The sequence below is a fragment of the Carassius carassius genome, chromosome 16 (genome assembly GCF_963082965.1).
Source record: "Carassius carassius chromosome 16, fCarCar2.1, whole genome shotgun sequence".
NCBI lineage: Eukaryota > Metazoa > Chordata > Actinopteri > Cypriniformes > Cyprinidae > Carassius > Carassius carassius.
Window position 1 is genome coordinate 24,681,331 of NC_081770.1, and position 20,914 is coordinate 24,702,244.

The following is a 20,914-nucleotide window of genomic DNA, read 5'->3' on the forward strand; positions in this document are numbered from 1 at the left end:
AGCTTTACTTTTTTAACACTTTTTCTAACACTTTCTTATCACTGCTTATCTAACAAACTGTAACATGCCAAACTTTTAAAGGATTTCTTATGTAATAATGACCGAGACTTACCAAGTTGCTCTGTAAGCAGAAGTTTGGCAGCAGAACGTCTTCTTCTAGACCTATTGGAGCAATCTATTCCAAACAAACCAAAGAAAATGCAATCTTGAAATTAAAGGTTTTTCTACTGGCATTGACGGTTGGATCTTTTAATTGAAGGGTTAATTGGGGAGCCAAAAATGTTAATTCTATGGCATTACTGTGAAGGCCCTTTTAAAATTTCTCAGTTTAAAAGTGTATAAATCAGCATTTGCATTTGTAAACAATTTGACTTCCATTTTAAATGTAAGGCGAGTCTTGATTTCGTCAAGACTGACTGCAAGTTTGCAGATCAACTGGTTGGAAACCAAGAACAATGACTGGAATGTGGATGTTGTAGATCAGGGTTACCCTCAAGAGCATCTCAATGTAATCCCAATGATATTTGGTATTACTTCCATAACAATGCATTAACCTTAATGACCGACTATAAATATATATTTTTTAAATATTGGAAATTTAATAACAACTGTAGCCTAAAGCTATATGTTAACCTTAACCAGTCTATGTATTAACTGACTGCACGTGGAACCTAGGCCAGCGTACTGTCAAAGAAATATATTTCTTTATTTTTCTTTATTATACTTCTGGATTTTTAATGATACATTTGTAATTTTGGCAATCAAATTTAAAACCTCGATTTCAAGCCATTTTGTGTTGCTACAATCCTCATTAGCTTTGAAGCTGTGTTCCAAATTTTGGGTCCAGTATAATTTTTTTTTTAAAGAATCAAATGATGATTTCTGCAGAAATAATAAAAAAAAATGTTAAGCAGCACAACTGTTTTTGGGATTGATAATAATAAGAAAATTCTTGAGCAGTAATTAAGCATACATTAGAATGATTTCTGAAGGATCATGTGACACTGAAAACTGGAGTAATGATGCTGAAAATTCAGCTTTACATCAAAGGATTAAATTACATTTGAAAATATAACTTTTTGATCAAAAACATTTTCTGAACTTTAAAGACCCCAAACTTTTGTGCGGTAGTGTAACATATGGAAGCTTGTTCCTGCCACAAGATAAATAAATAAAAAAGGTGCCATTTTTGTTTTGTTTTGTCTGTTTTTCACATGAATTAATTATATGGTTTACATGAAGAATTGTGATAAATACAGCATTGAGAGATATAAATGCAGAATTATGAGAAGAAAAGTCTGAATTGTGGAATATAAACTTGTAATTTTGAAGTCTGAATTTTAAGGGGGAGAAAACAGAAAGAAAATATATTAAATGTTAATGCATGTGAAGGACCTTTTTTGTAGTCTGTGTATCCTCCTGTGCTGGAATGAAACATCAGTCCTGCGTCACTGAAGACACCCATATTATTCCTGCCTCCTCCTGCGGTGCAGCCCATATCACTCTGACCCACCACCTCCCACACCTGAATAACAGAGACATGTGTATCCACGAGACTCTGGAGAAAGTTCTGGAGGGAGACTATATCATCACTCACCTTCTTCTGCGTAAGACGGTTTTTACTCAAAAGGAAGATGGCATTATCCACAGCAACCAGGCTGACCTTTGCCCCCGCGTCTCCTTTCACTTCAAATGAAATACTGCTGCCTGGTGAGTATGAATTGAGTTTTTCTCCTTCCACTGGACCTACACTGAGCTAATACAAATCATAAATACAGATTTCACCTTAATGCATCCTAGCTGAATAAGAATATTATGTTTTATAATCTGCACTGTAACATTTAGAAATTTAGAATTCTTCTTTTTACATTTTTGTAATTTACTTTTTTAAACCTTGTGAATTTTTCTTATCAAAAACATGTAAATAAATTGGGCAAAAGACAAAAGTACATGTGTTTATAACAAAATTCAAATGGGCTGCCATATAATAAAATCAAGATTAGACTCTCATGGTAGGAGAAGAAGAAGAATTCAAAATAATCATTCAGTTTTCGGCTCTCAAATGTACCATAAAGTGCTAGAATGTGCATCTTTTCTGTTAATAATTGGTGAAGGTCGTCACATGAACTCACCGAACCAACACACCGGTCCTCCACATCCACAAACACAGAGTCTGCCACCACGTCCGGATTATGCTGCCATGGCAAAATGTAGTAGGCCACAAAGCGAAATGCAGGTAGCATTTCTGAGGTTATCAGCAGAGGAATGTTTATGACGACCAGGTCTTTGACATTTATCCTAGCAGCGTGGATTATGTTTCCTTTACTTAACACCTACACAAACAATCACCAGTGTAGTTAATACAGAGATTCCAGTCATTCTCATAATATCACAAAATTCCCCCAATGACAAACTCACAGCATATGTCAGATACTCCACAAGTTTTCTTCGTTCTGATGGGTTAGGTTTGATGTGAGCTTGGATGTTGAGTGTGCTGCCCACCATCACTGGACTGCTGCCCACTGAGATGTGCAGATAGTTCCTGTAGCCCATAAAAGAGACATAAGATTCCACACGCATCTCTTGAACGGCCTGCTGTTCTGGTCTCAGTGAAGGATCTGCTGTTTCCACCTATAAAAGAATAGATACTTATATTCAACTGACAGGTATAACTCAGTTTTGTATTGTTTCTTTATCTGTTTCTGTGAGTGACTTTCTTTCAGTATCGTTGAGCTGTACTTCGCAGGCACGTTGATGGAGACTTTGATGGTCCCTCTGTGTACGGTGATTGGGTTTTCAAGAAAGCTGATTTTAACAGGAGTGTTATGGGCTGGAGATCCATCATGGTTACTCACAGTAACCTAAAAAAAAAACATTATGCTTACATCAGGTACTAATACCAACAATGCAATCATGACATCGAAATAGATTATTGGTTGTATACTTTACCCAAAAATTATCACTGTGCAATTTACTGTATATTCTATTAATGTACTCTCTCTTTCTCTCTCTCTCTCTGTCTGTACACAAGTCTGGACTGGTGAAAGATTATGCGTATTTGGCACATTACATTGCAACTGTGCCCTATGCAATCAACATGAACTGTCTGTATAGGTGTGAACCAAATGTTTTATACATTTAGAAAAACAAGAGAACAGTGCTTCTCAGGAACTTCTTAGCGGGAGATCCTATTACAGTATCTGTTGTTTTTGTAGCCCTTTTGTCTTTTTGTATGAAGTTCTGTCTCACAGACAGAACTCTTAGAAAGCCCTGCTACACTGCTGCCTTCAATAAATTATTTTCCCCACAAGAACTCCGGTCAAGCTTACTTATTTTATTTATTAGAGAAATCTAATGCATTGGCGAGCCTCCCACACCACTTCTCAGCCAAATACAGCAAAATCTAACACTGGGGTTAAAATTTGGCCCTGGAAAAATCCAGCCCATCCGGCCCACAAGTTCTCCCCGTGGTTGTTTTGCTGGGTTATAGGGCCTTAAAGTATGTATGAAATCAAATGTGTCTTTATTTACTTTACTAGCATACATTGGAAGTCTTGATGTGAACAGTTAATCCATGCAAGTTAATCTGTATGATGAATTTTTATGTTTTTATTTTTTGTGGAATGGCATTCCTTCTCTGATGATGTCACTTTGATGGCTTGGGCAGAATATGCTTAAACACGCCCCTGCAACCGTTAGTTTGCTATAAGTGAGAGACAGAGAGGAGGAGCGCAAAATTAAAACCATGCCCTCTATGAAATATTGGTTACCATTGATTTCTACTGAAACCAGTCAAAAGACCTACAACTTTTGCAGAGTAGGGGAGCACGGGGCACAAACTAACATGGGGTTAGTTGTAACACACATGGTTTAAATATTTCCACACATGCTAGCATAACAAAACGTACCATATTTACTAGTTACCATATCAACATAACATAGGGAAAAAAGTGTGTCAAAATTAAAAAATCTTTTGAAGATATTGCTTAACGTTTATTTAATCATATTAAAATTGCATTTCTGGCTTAAGTATTTTTTTATTATTCATTTAAAATTAGACGAATCTGCTATTATTTTAATCTCCAATCTGTTATGTTTCATTTTAGATTAGTTTTTAATGCTTTGATAAGTAGCAGAAGACAAATAATTTTTAAATACCAGTTGTGCAGATGGGAAACATTGTAACACTGCATTACAATGTGCCCCGCTATTATTAAACTATGCTATTCTTTGACATTAGAGATGTAATTTACACTATTTACTTTCATTCGTTTGAATGAGAAGCTATGAGAAACGAGTAAATAAAGACTGACAATCAAAGTTTAATGTTTAGACATTATTATTTCAAGATGTAAAGTATTTTAGTTTATGTGGGCCATCCCAAGCATAGTTGAAATGCGTTCATTATCAAACTCCATTGTCAAATTATTTTATTTGAAAAAAATAATATTTTTATTTTATTGACAAAATTATTTAGTTCGTCTTGTATATTGTTTATGAGATCAGATAACATTTTAAGCTGCCATATGGTCATGTTACAACGTACCCCTCAGATGTTACAATGTACCCCACCTGTTACATTTCACTTCCAATTTTTGAGATTAAAGAAAGAAAGAAGTATACGCTGTAACTATGAAACAAAGCGACATTTGTATTAGACAAGTGTGCAATTACTGTGGATGAAATTTTATTCTGAACCCTATGTTGATTTACACAAACTGAGAAAGTCAAAAAGTGTTACGTTGTGCCCTGCTCTCCCCTAATTAATTAATTAATTAAAACCATTGTGTGGCATCAGAAGACATGAAATATAGAGCAAAAGACATTTGGATCACTTTTCGACATTTCTGTTAAATGAAATGCTCCGGTTACTGATGTAACCTTGGTTCCCTGAGATAAGGAAACAAGCATTGCATGAGACTCTTAGGGAAAACTCCTGTTTTACTCTGTACTGAAGCCTGATTTGTTCATGTTTGTGTAGCTGCACCAATAATGTTTTAGCCCGCCGGAAAGGACGGAACTGACCCTTATATGAGTCGGCTCTACTGAAGTGACAGTCATAAATTATATTAGATTACATAGGGGGGAGAGTGGTACATTAAACTGAAAGAACTTGCACCTGTAAAGCAAGGAATGAAGCAAGAATGAGGGTCATTTTAAGCAAAAAGGGCCACTAATTAGCCAAACTGAGAGGCTGGAAGGTGGGCCCTCTTAGGGCCTGCAGGATTATAGACAAGTCCCAAGATGGAACAGTCTGAGGGCTCTGTTCAGCCTCCAATTCCGATTCAGCCTCCGTTCACCCTTCAAGAACTTAACAATCAGGTCATTTCTGTCGATCGATTGGCCAGCTTCGAGAAAATCCAGCAGTACTTGCAAAAAGGTTAGCACATGGGACACGTCACATGATTTGGGGCCAAACTTCATGCAGAACACCAGTTAAGGAAGACTGACCATCTTTGGCTGTAAAGTCATCTTGTATACCGTGCCCTTGCCTCCAAAATAGAATTACTTACTCTCACTGGGAACTGATTAAGCTCCTGTCATGGCACCATACTTAAAGGCTCCACAGCTCCTGGCTAGGGATGCCAAATAATGTATTTCACCTCCGAGAGAAGGTTCTTCCTAAGCATAATGGGCCACGGGGCTGCTGCTGAGAGCTGCACTAGCTCTGGGAACTAGGCCTGGTACCTTTAGAGCAGGGCCGCTAGAAGAAGAGAGCACTTGGTCTCCCCGACCCACCTGACGACCTGAGGACTCAGGGCGATCAGGGGAAACATGTATAGGCGAGCACTGGGCCAGTCATGGGCCAGAGCATCTCGCTATATCGAGAAGTATGTTGGGCAGTGGGAGCTGTCTTCTGAGACAAAGAGGTCGACCTCTTCCCTACCCAAGACTGACCAGATCTCTAGAACCATTTGAGTGTGTAGCGCCCATTCGCCGGGGCTACCTTGCCTCTGGACAGCATGTCTGCGGCAAGGTTCAATCTGCCCAGCAAATGAACCATCCTTAACTAGAGGAGTTCTTTCTATGCCGAAAAAAAGGAGGCAACGAGCCATCCTGTAAAGAGTGTGTGACCTGAGACCCCCTTAGTGACTGATGTAAGCTATTACAGTCATGCTGTCCTACCATACATTGCTTTCGTGGAGGGATTTATTCAGGCTAAGTAGGGGGTGCATCATGTCTTGTTGAGCTTGCCATGAACTGCAGGCAAGAATGTGGCGGGGCGTTGGCGAGAGGACTGTGGACGACTTCCTGGCAGGTAGAACTCAGCTAACAGGCTGTGGGCAGACTCTTCCAGAGTTGACCACTTGAGGCCCAGATCCTCTACCACCTTCGACATGATGCGGATGAGTTTGGTGTCTGGTTTCGGCCTCAGAGTATGTAAAGGGGGAAGGACTTTGGGCTCTGCGCCGCAACCTCTCCACTCTTTTGCATCAGACACGATGATGACTTCCTCTTCAGATGCGGCGAAAGAGACCAAGCTGCTCTCAGCCAAATAGGGGCGCTGGTCTTCTTGGTTGAAACACACCGCTGAGACGAGAGGACGTGGGGAGACCAGGGAACATGAGCACTAAGCAGACGTGACACTACTTGAACCCACTGCACCGCTGTTTATTTCTCTTTGAACACTGTCCTATTTAAAGTCTGACAGCCCCTGGTCACCATTCACTTTCATTTAATGGAAAAGAGCAGCTAGGACATTTTGCTGCATTTTAAGTCAAAAAGTTTTAAAATGACATGAAGGGTGAACTTCATCTCTTCAAGCAGAAACTATCACAACTGAAAGGAAGATTACCATCATTGATAATGGCAGGCCAGGTTTGAAATACTTTGGTGTGTCTCTGATAGAGAGCATGTAGGGTGACATTACTATTTTAATGCCAGATTTCTCCACTTCAACAAGGTCACTACCTGAGAAGAAAGGAGATCAAAAAAAAAATCACAATAATGATGCTAATTATTTTGTATTGGTTGAAAAGGGCTTGCTGTGCAGTTGCTATTGTACTGTGAGTGGTTTTAAGTTGTTTTTCAATGATTTTCCCACCTGAGCTGGTCATTACTGATGCTTTGACATACACAGAAGACCCCAGTAGGCTGTTTGAATTTGGACAGGCCTTCTTTATCTCTTCCACAGTCAAACTAACATGTCCTCCATTCAGCTGCAAAATAAAACTTGGAGTAACAAGAGTTTTGTACTATAAACTAAAATTATTTTCTTGTTTAACCACTTACATCATTTAGTTGCTTCATAGATGTGAGTCTCTTCTTTTCACCATCAATTTCAATACCAAAAAGCACATATGCAACACCTTTCACTGGTTCACCATAAAGATATCTGGAAAAAATGCATACGGTGACCTCAAAATATTTGATTTCTTTACTGTCACTTTGGATTAATTGAATCAATCCTTCCTGAATAAAAATATTAATTTCTTTAAAAAGAAAGAAGGAAATGTAAAATAATAATAATAAATGAGAAAAATGTGTGTGTGTGTGGGGGGGGGGGGGGGTTATAATAATAAATAAACATCCATTCAAGTGTTACTTAAATGTCCAAATACACTTAGGTCGTTCAAAACAGTTTGATACAGTACAAATCGATCACACACCTGGCTGTTATTTCTACCTCCAACTTTTCTGCGTCTAGTCTGAGGTGGGATGTCTTTGGAGTCAAAGTGACATTGAACGCTGGGAGGACTTGGGAGAAAGGAGAAATGCTGTTAACTGACCAACAGAGAAACATCTAGCAAAATCTGGAGGCAACATGAAGGACTTACCATATTTCTTGACTTCAAACTCTCGGCTGAAAATGTTCTCTTTTCCCTGATCAAACTTTGCAACAACTTTCCACTTGCCCTCTCTAGAAAATCAAAAAGAGATTTGCTCAGTAGCAATATATTTAAAATATCAGGTAAATAAATACATTTTTTTGTTAATTCATTATTATTTTATAATATATCTGTTCTGTGTGCATACTTGACCACAAATGAGAGGGGGTAGACGTTAGAGAGTATCCCATCGATTGCTTTAGCTCTGGAAATACCATGTACTGCAATACCATCTGGATTCTGTAACATGCCAATTGTAACGTAAAGCATTGTTCCAGAAAAATAAAATATTTCGGTCATACTTTATTTTAAGGTCCAATTCTCGCTATTAACAAACTATTAACTATGTCTTTTGCCTCAATAAAATTTGCTGCTTAATAATAGTAAGTAAGGTAGTTAAGGTTAGATATTGGGGATTAAAGATGTAGAATATGGTCATGCACAATATGCTTTATAGGTACTAACAAACAGCCAATATGAATGCTAATAAGCAACAATTTAATAGTGAGAATTTGTCCAAATATTAAAGTGTTCCCAATATTTCCTTACAAATACTGTAATGGCGTTCATGTCAGTGCTAGTGACAGTCACCTGAATCTCCAGAGAAATGGTCCTCTCAGCAGTATGGAATTCAGTGTCAGAAACAAAAGCCCTGTAATGTACTGAAAAATGACCATGATCAGGCAAAAACAGAACAACGTTCATTATAAATTAGCAGTATGACAAACCTGTGAGAGCTGACCTGTGTCTCCAGGGTTGTAAACTGGTTTATCAGTCTGAATGAAGATGTATCCAGAGCGGAACGACACCGGTAAGACTCTTTCTGCACGATGAAATGATCTAAACTGAGCAACCAGCTTCACATATTTCTTCTTTCCATCTGGTTGCAGCACATTTGGATCAATCTAAATGAAAAGACAACATTTAATTTTGTTTATGTTCAGCATGCAACATTTAAACAAATGTAACTCTCTGTAACTCTCAACTTTAACAGATACATTCATAGTTATATTCACCTTGATGGATTTGAGGGCGCTGTAGTTGTTTTTTGAATTGAGGATAACAGAACCTGTCATTAAGGCAGTTTGGGAGACTGGGAAATCATAGACTGCAATGTTGACTGTTAATTGTCGGGAGAGTTTGTGACCCTCCAGCAGGATGTTCTGTTTTGTCCCAGGTCGTATCTTTGCTGGAGCTAAAACATAAAACCTGAACCAGAACACACAGATCCAATAACACATAACATGTTTTCACTTTGCATATTAAAAAAATCAATTTTAAATGAATGTTTTTCTGGTGCAAGAAGGCAAAAATGTTAAGGTGGTCTAACATAGAAAGAAAATTATAAGAAATTATGCATAGTCTGAAATTCAATAATAATAATTACAATAATAATAATCTTATTCTCTGTTTTTTCTTTTAGAACATTTATTTATGTGTGTGTGTGTATTATACAGTATATATGATATTTTAATATAATAATTATATATATATATATATATATATATATATATATATATATATATATATATATATATATATATATATATAAGGAAAAAAAGCCATTGGCAGTCCAAAATCAATCAATAAGTTTGTTAGTTTAAATCTGTGCAACCAAAACGGGCCATTTTGCAGTCATGTGACAAGAAAACATATTACCTGACCCTGACTGTGTGTCAAGATTACTACTAAGTTTTTTACTAACATTTATCAAATAACAAATAACCTTTTTATTGCAATATTACTTCAAGTTGTTAAACTGTATATATGATCTAAATAAATAAATAGCAATACTCCATATTTTTATAAAATCATATTATGTGTATTTCTTTTAAAGCCTACATTGAATGTTTGAAAACATTATATGAAATGATTAAGATGTAGCTTTACAGTCTCATATCTGACTGTTATACCATTTTTTTCTGAGTCATTTAATGAATGAGCATGGACTGCTGGGGAAATTCCTGCTCTCAGTCCATCGATTAGGGGTGTGTTAAGTAACTTTAAGGGCATAGAACAGAGGAGTTGTGTACTTACGTCGGAGATTGGTCAATGACCGGCTCACTGTAAACAGATGACACACTCAGTTAGAGATAAATCCAATATCAACCACTATTTTTATTATTAACAATTTTTATATCCGACCATTTTCATAAAATAAAATTCACAAAATTCTCTCAAAAGCACAAAATACACGACAAAAAAAAGATATATATAGTCTCCTTACACTATTCGCATATTGGGTCCCCAAACTGTCCTCTTGCTGTTCATTTAAACAAGATCAACATATAAATAAATGTTGAGAACAAAAATACAAATCGTATGCATTATTGAACATTATAAGCCTGATAAAATACCGACGCACTGTCTTTGAGAGGAAGTCCGGCCATCTGAGATGTGAGAGAGCAATGCTGTCCATAACATCAGTGGAAGGAGCATCGTCCTGCTGGACTGAACCCTCACAGTATGTCAGAGACAACAACAGGAGAACTGAAATACCCCAAATATCCCTCCTACTATCCACAACACCGTCATCTCCAAACTTTGAGAAACTCTTGTGTAATGTTTGTTTTCTGAGCACAACTGATATCTGACAGCTCAAGCAACACAAGGCTTAGAAACACCACTCAGGCCTACTTTAATTATTGTTGTTAACAACGTAGATTTATATATATATCATCGTGTCCCATTCTTGAAATTTGTGCTCCCATCCAAGTGCACACACTGCTGAAACATAAAAAAAAAAACAATAGATGCCCTCACAAAACTTGTTTTACTTGTTATAATGGGACTTGTATTGGTTTTAATGGAAACTGTAATGGTCCCTGTGGGTCTCTACTGGTAAGTGGTCACCTTCTGTTAGTGGCTTTTAAAAACCACTTAATCCAAAATTCCAAAAACACACTATGTTTTTTTAATGGTTAAAAGTTGATGATTTGTAATGGTATTTGTTGTGGAAACCATTAGAATTTATTTGATGGTTTCTACTGTTGTTGTTTTTTTTTCAGCAGGGTGGGCAGTCATTTTGCTGTAGAGCCCAGGGATCAGTTTTGGGTCTCAAAAGCAGTTATGGACCCTTTTCACAAGACTGTGATGACGAGTTCCGCAGCTGAGAAACCTGGAAATGTGTAAAAGGTCTATCGAGGGTGAAAGAGAGCACTGAATATTCACTCTCCCTACCTAAAATCTCTCCTCCTTTTCATTTCCGTCAAAAATGTAAATATAGCACTACCCTGACTAAGGCCTATCACGGATATTAGCATAAATGTCTTTTTTTACAGTCAGTTTTCTTTTGTAGGTCAACTACTGTCACTTTGAAGAGTGTTATTTCGAGTCAAAAAGGGCGTTGATGACATGGTTTTCAATTAAACACTTTTTTATGCATTTTGGCCGTTAATTTTCACAACTCAAACTTTTTGAAACTTTAGGGTCTTGGATACGATAGCGTTATCATCTCTGTGTGAACTACAAAAACAGACATTTGAGAAATAGATGACGTCATGTGTGCGGTTTCTTTACAAAGTGACATGACCAACTACTGGCCTGGCGTGAATAATACAGCGTTTTCAGTCAGTATTTCAGATCTGTGTGAACCGGGATTGTTTTGACATTGTTTTCGACTATATGTGAAATTATACACAAAATGCTAAAAACCTTTTTGGTTTTAGTACATTATCACAGTGAATCGTTTTTTCCGGCTGTGCATCTGATGAACACTTTAGTATCCCATGAGGCCATTCGAGAGGAAATGTGAACAGCGGTAAAGTGACACAACTGACAGCAAAAGTCACGTGACAATACATTACACGTTCAACTTTATCGCTGCCTTTTGTCCCAGCAGGGTTTATTAAAACAGTCTACTGAGGGTGGAAGACAATCCCTTTTTTCTCCTCATTTTTATTTGTCATAAATTTAAATATGGCACTATCCTGATTGAGGTCTATTGCAGATATTAGCATGAATGTCATTTCGCATTACAGATGTGTTTGCAGGGAGTAAATCAACAAGTGCAATGCTCAGCACTTTAAAGTTGAAAAAGAAAATACTGACACACTTCTCAATATGAAATAATGTATTTTTTGGGTAAATGATAACCTATTGTTTACCAAAAGATGATATGTGAAGGAATCACAGCGATGTTATAACTTCAACTTGCGGTATAAATTAGACCTCGCTGCTTGAGTCTGAGTCACTGTAATCTACAACCAGAGGCTTCCCAGCACACAAGTCAAAGTCTTTGTCCCCCTCTGATGAACTTCCTTTATACGTTTCTGTAGTATTTATGTCTGTGCTTGAATTCACATTATTTGTGAGAGAAGATTGTGAGTCCATAGGGTTTGTGTCCACAGCTGCTGGGTTATTGTCGGAGGACGTGCCAGAGGTCATAAAGCCGGCACCTTCAGCCTTGCTTCTTTCTGACTTCCTGCGCACCAGGATGTGTGAGCTGGGTGTGGTAGAGCGGAGTGCTTTAGCCACAGCTGCTCCTCGACCCTGCTGGCCTAACTTCTGCAGGAGGCTCCCAGAGGCTCTCCCTGCTGCTGAAGACGGGCTACTGAACCAGGAACGAGACCATATCTGTTGTCTTTTCGTCTGCTGTCAGCTGCAGAAAGATTTATCAGGCTTGTCAAATACAATCAATAAGAGATGAAAAAAAAATAGACACATTGATTTTCACTTGAAATGAGTACGGATTAATTCATCAATAAATGAAAGAGTAAACCGATGGGTCAAACTCACAGTCTGGACTCTGGAAGGTGAGCAGTGAAGCTAGTTTCTTATCTTCTTCTCTTACTGGTAACAAAGGGATCGACAGACCAGTCCTCAATCGCACTGCATTGTCTTTCTCCTCCTCCTCAGCAATCACTTTCTTCTCAGTCTGTATTTGCAAACCAAAAATTGATTCAAACTTAAATCTTTCCTTATGGATGCAAATCCGCTGCATTGGGCAACATATAACTAACCCTGAACTTCCTGTGGAGGGCGCTGTTAAGCTGAAAGTCATCCTTCCACCAGGACTGGTGCTCTTGAAGCTCATTGAGAGATTTGATGGTGGCGCTTAGCTTTTCTTTATCCTTTCCTCCGTGATCTCATTTAAACATGGCATCTGTCTCCAGCTTCTCTTTCTCACTGTGCTCTGTGGAAGAAAAACACATACTCATTAACAACATACATTAACAACAATTAATGCCTAATGAATTAATGTTATCATTGCTTTTTTTCAGATTCTAAAAAAAAAAAAAAAAAAATTAAGATTATTGAAAATACCAATATTAATATTGACAGGGGCAGACGGAAAAATAGAGAGACAGACAGACAGACGGACGGATGGATAGATGGATAGAGAGACAGATAGATAGACGGATAGATAGATAGACAGACGGGTAGACGGGTAGATGGATGGATGGATGAATGGATGGATGGATGGATGGATGGATGGATGGACGGACGGACGGACGGACGGACGGACGGACGGACGGACAGATAGATAGATAGATAGATAGATAGATAGATAGATAGATAGATAGATAGATAGATAGATAGATAGATAGATAGATATTTTTTGACAGTTGGTGAAAAAGCCAATTATTATTCTACAATATTGTAAATTTGAGTTTCACACCAGTTGTGAGTATCTGCTCGTTCTCAGCCATGTCCCATCTCTCCTCCACCCGCTGCACTCCACTCACGATGACATAATCACAGGTCTGTCTGCATCTCGATGTAGTTCACACACAGATGGCACTTCATCCTGAACCCGAGGAACACCAGCCTACAGGTTAAAATACGCTGCCATGTGATGAATGAACTGATCTTGACACTGAAATGTAAGAGATAGGGATGCTTCATCACCTGTATATTGGAGTTGTGTAGTAATTGCCCACTTTCTTCTTCTCCGGATTGTATCGAACCCCTTTAAAGACAGAATAATTAAATAAATACACAGGAATTCAACTGACAAACCATGTAAATTTTACATGCTATATACTGCAGAAATAGTAATAGTACAATATTATGCCTAACATCAAAAGTCATACCCATGCCGATATGATTCTTGCATCCATCACACCAAATATTATATGGCATCTCAAATCTGAAAACACAAAACAGAGACCTTCAGCACATGTGAATCATAAACTGTGACAGAATTCACAATATTGTAAAGGTTTGTGGATCACCGGATGATGAGGATGCCCTGAGACAGTTTCCTGGCCCGCTCCCGCAGTGTTTTCCAGTAGCCGTTGAAAGAGCCATGCTGTTACGAGAGCATGAGATTTCATAAGATTTCAGGAACAATCTTTTCATATACACGCTGTAACATGGTCGAGTAAATTGTATTTGTCGTTCTCACCTTGGCTGGATCAAAATCTGGAGGGTAGTACTTGTTTACTCCTTTACGTTCACCCTAAAACAGAGAACAAACATTAACATGATCAGTTTTTAATAAAAGGATCAGTCTTATTGCTAACTAAAACTGTTAACTAATTTTTTTATCAATAATTGAAACTAAAATAAACTATAAATAAACTAAAATAAATAAGTTTCAAAAAAATATAAAAACTTCAAATAAAGTACAAATTAAAATTAAAGCTATAAAGCTTTAATACTTTTGTAATGTGCTCTTTTTAATTAGTTTTAGTTTTTTACAAAAAAAAAACACTAAAACTAATTAAAAAGAGCACATTACAAAATTATTAAATCTTAAAATAAAATAAAAACACACAAACAAAAGCTAATTAAAAGGGTTAGTAAATACTACAAGTATAAATAACACATCCATACCATCTTGCTGGTTTAAGATCAGCTACAGATGATTTTAATATCAATAAGTATGTCAATATCAGTTTCAACTGCACGAAAAATGTATGATCTATCTCAGATTCTTATAAATGACATAAATCGCCTTAAATCTAACAAAAAATACAATTTTAATACATTTTTCTGCGGACAATTTATGGTATTTATTTACTTATTTATTTACTTCTTATGGTATTTATGGTGCTATGACCACCACAGTGTAATAAATTTCAAAATACCACGATAATAACACCACAGAAGATTAACAGCTTGTCAAACGGTGTAATGATGATATAAAACGCGTTAAATTTAGGCAAATTAATGTTAGCGGTCACCAGAGCCAAACGTGATCAGCTGATATACGATATCTATATAAAAATGTCCTAAACCTGTCGAATAGGACAAAAACAACAACCAATGCACATAATTTGTGACATTTACCTAAAATAAAATAAATAACGTAAACGAAAGTAATTCTATGCGTTAATAGACTGACCAAACAACCATCTGCGTAAACAGCGTCAGCGTCGTTTCACCTCACGTCACGTTAAAAAGACGTTCGCGTGCGTCAACTGCGCCATCTGTTGAGCGGAGGACACACGGCGACCTTTCAGAAATACATCTGACAGGTAACTTTAATTCTGTTTATGACAACTTATAAAATTAAATATTATTGCGCGGATAAGATGTTTTGAACAACGGGGAAACCCTCTAGGATGGAAAACTCCAGCGTGAGTCAGTCGTGAGCTGTAAATAACATGCTGTCGTCTGTTGGCTCACATTCACACGGAATAACCATGCTGTGTTTGCCAGTTGGGCTTTCACTTGCAGTGGGCATTTTCCCGTGAGTGAGGGATAGCGGAACATCTCTGGAGTTCGTCTTCTGTGAAGGTGTAGCCAGGTGGATAGAAAAAAAACTTGGACATGTGAGGATTTTTCCAATCCAGGCATGGAAAACACACATGACACGAGACAAACAGCTTAGTTAATACCATTTACACAAACAAGAAACAATTTGGAGTTTGTGTTGAACTAATTTGTAATGGTGCAATGGACCTTTTTCACAATTTCCAGGTTCCTCAGCAGCAGAAGTCGTCATAGTTGGGATAACTTCAAGAGCAGTGAATGGGAGAGCAAGTTACGCTACCACAAATACATGTTTTGCACACCCGTTTGCTCAAAAAGCAAAAGAAAACCCCACAATAGTATTTTCGTGACTTTCAAAAGAAGCAACCCACTGATAGAGAACGATAACGGCAGTCAGAAAGAGAGAATAACGTCTAATTTACCGTCCCTCTCATAGACGCTGCATTAGAAACATTAGCTTTAACTAGTTTAATTGTAGTCTGATGGAAATCTGATATAGGTAATACAAAGTATAGTGTTATAAATGTGCATATGTTTAATAAAAATCACATTCTAAAAAACCTTCGAGGATTTACGATGCTGATAGCCGTTAAATGCATCAGCACAGTCTTATGAAAAGGGTCCATATGCATTTTAAACACACAAAGGTAAGTGCTTGTCCAGTGTGATGGAGGGATGTTGAGAAAGGTGCGAGTGGATGAGGAGTGATGGAAGAGGCAGGAGCTTCTAGTGTGCTGGTCAGATTTACAGCATGAACAGCCCTCGCCTGGCGAGTTTGAGATTCCGCACTAATTCCCACAGAATGCTTCCTAACACTGGAACGCTGCTCCTGCATTCCTGCCCGGAGCAGACGAGCCCTATATGGGCCGGACGGGAGACCCGCTGGAGACGGAATGTAACACAGCTCCGGTAAGGTCATCCATACCTTAAACCCCCCCTGAGGAATGACCCCAAACAAACACTCTTCTCACCTGTCCTGAGCAGATACACATTCTATTCTGTATGTGAGGATTTAGCAGAGGAACCAGGTGTTTGTCTGTAAACCACCAGGTGCTTATGAGAAAATGTGTGGTTTTAAGTGCAGATTTTGCTAATGTGATCTATAAAATTAATTTAAAATTATTGTTTTTTTTAATGATAAAATAATAAACTTTTATTCTGAATTTACATTTATGTCCCATTCTGAATTAAATTAAATAATTTTTTCTTTTTTTTCTTTTTTACATATACCTTTCATTCAAACAAATATTTCAATTTGTTTTAACGATTTACACTTTTCAGCGGTATTACACATTTCCATCAAAATGACTTGAGTAATGTTTAAATTAGTATATTTTATGAATTCAGAATAAAAGTGAGATATTTCAGTATTATTTAGATCTATGAACATTCAAAACATCAGTTTGGTAAATGGCAAATCAAATATATTTGATTTGGTATTAATTGAGCTTTAATTCATTGATTTTTTTTATATATATATACAAAAAAAGTAAAATAAATAAATAAAAGACTAAATGTAACATTACTTTTGCCAGGTTTTTTTTTTTTGTGAACTTTCAATCTTACAATATGAAAATGCCACAAAAAAGTGTCACACAATCATAAACAATTTCGATATTATGTCATGAAGATTTGTTCCTCACATATTTACAGTACGCTTCTAAAATGAATGTTGCAAATTACAGTTTTACTGTAATCATTTATACTTAGACTAATTAAAAAACACACATTGGTTTGTTTTAGTATCATTAAGATAATTTTATATCACTTATTAATAATTAGAATCAGTGTTTATGTTTATTTTATTTTTGGTTAAAAGTTTTAGTGTTTTTCTTTCCGTTTTTGTCATTTTTAGTAGTTTTTGTTTTTCTATATATATTTTCTATATGGTTTTTATGATTTCTTTTTTCTTTCAGTTTTAGTTATTTTAACTAACTATTTTAGTTATTTATTATTTATTTAAAATGGGAAATATATATTGCCTTGACAACTAGCTGGAAAAAATACTATTTAATTTAACATTTATTTAATTTCAAGTAGCCTAATGAAAATGTGTTTTTATTGTATCAATTTGATTTCTTGTATTTGTTAATGCTTGTAGTTATCGATATAACCCTGTTCATTAATATGTTTTGTTCTGCCCTAAGAATTTTCTTATCAGAAGACAAAGTATGAGGAATGGCGAGACTATGAACTTTTTTTTAAGACTAAATCCATGAGTGCATGCATAGGTGAGCTCTTGTGATTTGTACCAGACAGACAAAGCTCTTTTCCCCTCTTTCTGTCTGATGGGCCGTGAGTCCACACCTCCCTTACATGTCACCGTGTGTTTTACAGTCTGTGAATAAGACTGTTTTTCCACTCTGTGACTTTGATATGAGATTCCTGCCTGTCTCAGACGTGCTCGGATTCCTGAGAGGCTCTGTCAGGATATGCCAGAACGGTTACCGTATCCCCACTGTACTTCCACAAATATGCTACATTTTGGTGCCCAAACACCATGTTTTTCGTGAAACCTATTAGATATGGTTTGGAAAATTAGCCTAACAAAAAAGTAGTTACTTTTAAATCAAATGTCTGTATTCCCTGCCACCACCACACCCCTTTCCAAAATTGGTTAGGCCCATCAAATCTAGAAAACATAACCTTTCTATGAGGTGCTGATATATACAAATTTAGTAAAAGTGTAAGCATGAAGGTCCACCCTATAAACATAAGTCAGTGGGGTGTAAACAAGATTGTACAAAACCATATGAATGAGATGAAATTAATTCAAACAACTTTACCACTAATTCACCTAAATGTAAAAGTTACAAATTGCCATGGAATTGTTAGGAAACTAAAATTGTTATTAAAATGTTATTATTTTGATGTAATGCTAAATTACATTAAATAAAATATATCATTTTAATTATCAAAAAACGTAACATTTCATCTTTCATTCCAATCTGTTGCTGCATTTTTTTTCTCTCATTACAAAAATCATCTTTAAAACTGACATCCCAGCAGTGGCATAATTTAGACAAGACAAGCAGGAAAAGAAGTAAAAATCAATCCAATTTTTTGCAAAATGTAGTGTTGACTGAATTTGTAAAATTTGACCCTGTTATTAAAAGAAATAATAATAATAATTTGGACTCAAATTAAAATGAATTTTTTTTTCTGCCTCAATTTTGTACCCCCAATTTTGTACTTAACTTTCACTTCTTCTTCATCTTTTCCAGCTGCATGCAAGGACTGAATCATACATATCTATGGGAGGACAAACAGGAGTATGGAATGAATAATAAACGGTATCAAAAATAAATTAATCATACTTGTATTTTACTGGCGAGACAAATAGCTATTCTATTCCAAATCCATTCCCTCTTAAGGATTTAATTCACTCTTATCTGGGGACAGACACCCTAACTTTACTCTGGTCTGGATGAAGACATCTAGTTTTAACAAGCTTCATAGGAGCTTTGAGCAAACAGCATGGCAGCAGCACCAGTGGAAACTGATCTAACTGTAATCTTTGTCATGATGGAGGAGTTAAAAAGAGTTATAAATAAAGACAGACTCTAGCTGAGAAGAGATTGCTATGTTAGTTTCCCTTAAAGTAGACTGTTTTATGGTGCTGTGTCAGGTTTTAACTACCTGACGATTGGCTGAAATCCTTTTCCATTGATCATATTTAAATATTGATGGGTGTCTGACTGGAAAACATTTCAACTGCACACAAGCTCAGCTCTTAGGTATTCTACTTGAAAATAATTGCAATGAATAAGAATGGGCATTTTCCTAAAAGATTTGGGAATATTTTATAAAACCAAACTATATTTTGAATTACATTATACCTGAAGGAAAGAAAAGGTCTGGATTTCAAGTAAAGCCTTGTTAATGTATCTTTTTATACTTATAAACTCTATAACGAGTGTTGGGGAGTAACTAGTTACATGTAATGGCGTTACGTAATTTAATTACAAAATTATTGTAACTGTAATTAGTTACAGTTACTAAGAAAAAATGAGTAATTAAATTACAGTTACTTATGAAATTTTTAACGATTACAAAGGGAATTACATTTGAATATTTACACACATCCACATACAGATTTAACTGATTTCTTTCCCAAATTGCACTGACTATTCTGAGACATACCGCCCTAATAATTTCCGGGATGCGGAAATATAGTCTGGTTCGTAGAATCCAATCATAAAAACGAAATGCCTAACGCGGACGGAATATGCCACATTTTGGATGACTAAATCAAAACTAGGTCAGTACACTTGAATCAAAACATGACACTAGTGTCTGTGAATATCAAGCGCCAAAAATGCAATATACAGTATGACTCCTGCACGTTCCGCGTGTCTGTGGAAATCAGGCGCGGACTGGACACCGGGAGAACCGGGACAATTCCCGGTGGCCTGGCAGCCGATTTGGCCCTCTATTTTAATATCATTATTGTATAGTTGCCTGCCGAATGTACTAAAGCGATCATTTGCGAATCCGCCATTTGATAATTAAATCTCTAATAAGTCATGAGGTGTTAGTTATGACTCGCGCGCTCTCCGCGCCTCCGCCAAACGGTTTGGATCAGACTCAGAGTAATCAATGCTAGAGAGAGAGAGAGAGAGAGAGAGAGAGAGAGAGAGAGAGAGAGAGAATAGAGTGGACTGTGGAAGCACACAGCAGGAGCAGAGAAGCAGAACTCCTGTTCAGGGTTTCAGGTCAGTTTCATCTGTAAAGATGCCTTTTTGTCTTTGTTTTTTTATTTATTTAATCAAGCAGCAGCACGTTGCTCACCAGTCATCACTCAAAATACTATATAAAGGACATGTTATTATTATTATAATTATACATACATTATACATTATTATAAACGTTATTATTAACGTTTTATTATTTTACTGTAAATCCAGAGAAAATGGTTACTATTGTTTAACTGTGGTAACCAAAAATGTAAAATTATTTTACAAATGTATTTATTTAAAAATAAATACAAATCCATTTGCAAAACAAAAAACAAAACAAGGTTATTTTACTTTTATATAGGCTAATAAAAGCATGGTCAATTTTTGTAAGGGAAAAACATGACTCGTGTACAGTATTAGGATTTTTCTATAAAGATATTGTAGTATTGTAGAGTATTGTATTGTAAAGTATAGTTTTGTTCAATCATGAGAGAGATGGATAACAGGGCAAAATAAAGAGACTGAAGAGAAAAATGGAAGTGAAGGTGCAGTTCAGGAGATAACTTTTAATTATTTTGCATGTCCCCAAATTAAAGATTTAAACCTTTTTTATGTCAGGTCCATACAAAAAATAGTTTTGTCCGTGAATTTGTTTGTATGAGTTTGAATTTTCCAGTCTGAATTTTTTTCCCAGTCCGCCCCTCCTGTAAATTAATGGCAAAGACATGGTTTCATTTACTACAG

The 20,914-nt window shown here is 36.4% G+C and overlaps 1 protein-coding gene and 1 pseudogene across 1 annotated transcript in view; both read right to left on the reverse strand.

Moving 5' to 3' along the window:
* LOC132159991 (complement C3-like) overlaps positions 1-10,344 on the reverse strand; it is a 32,755-nt gene extending 22,411 nt beyond the window's left edge. Inside the window, 18 exon segments of the mRNA XM_059569686.1 lie at positions 113-175; positions 1,396-1,525; positions 1,598-1,756; positions 2,133-2,333; positions 2,419-2,648; positions 2,714-2,861; positions 6,797-6,912; positions 7,046-7,160; positions 7,234-7,336; positions 7,611-7,698; positions 7,779-7,861; positions 7,978-8,069; positions 8,421-8,491; positions 8,572-8,734; positions 8,846-9,038; positions 9,867-9,893; positions 10,057-10,092; positions 10,195-10,344. Of these exon segments, the coding sequence (XP_059425669.1) occupies positions 113-175; positions 1,396-1,525; positions 1,598-1,756; positions 2,133-2,333; positions 2,419-2,648; positions 2,714-2,861; positions 6,797-6,912; positions 7,046-7,160; positions 7,234-7,336; positions 7,611-7,698; positions 7,779-7,861; positions 7,978-8,069; positions 8,421-8,491; positions 8,572-8,734; positions 8,846-9,038; positions 9,867-9,893; positions 10,057-10,092; positions 10,195-10,268 (2,092 nt within the window). The 5' untranslated portion in view covers positions 10,269-10,344.
* Positions 10,345-11,993: 1,649 nt separating this feature from the next.
* LOC132159162 (probable splicing factor YJU2B) lies at positions 11,994-13,920 on the reverse strand (annotated as a pseudogene).
* Between the last annotated feature and the right edge of the window lie 6,994 nt (positions 13,921-20,914).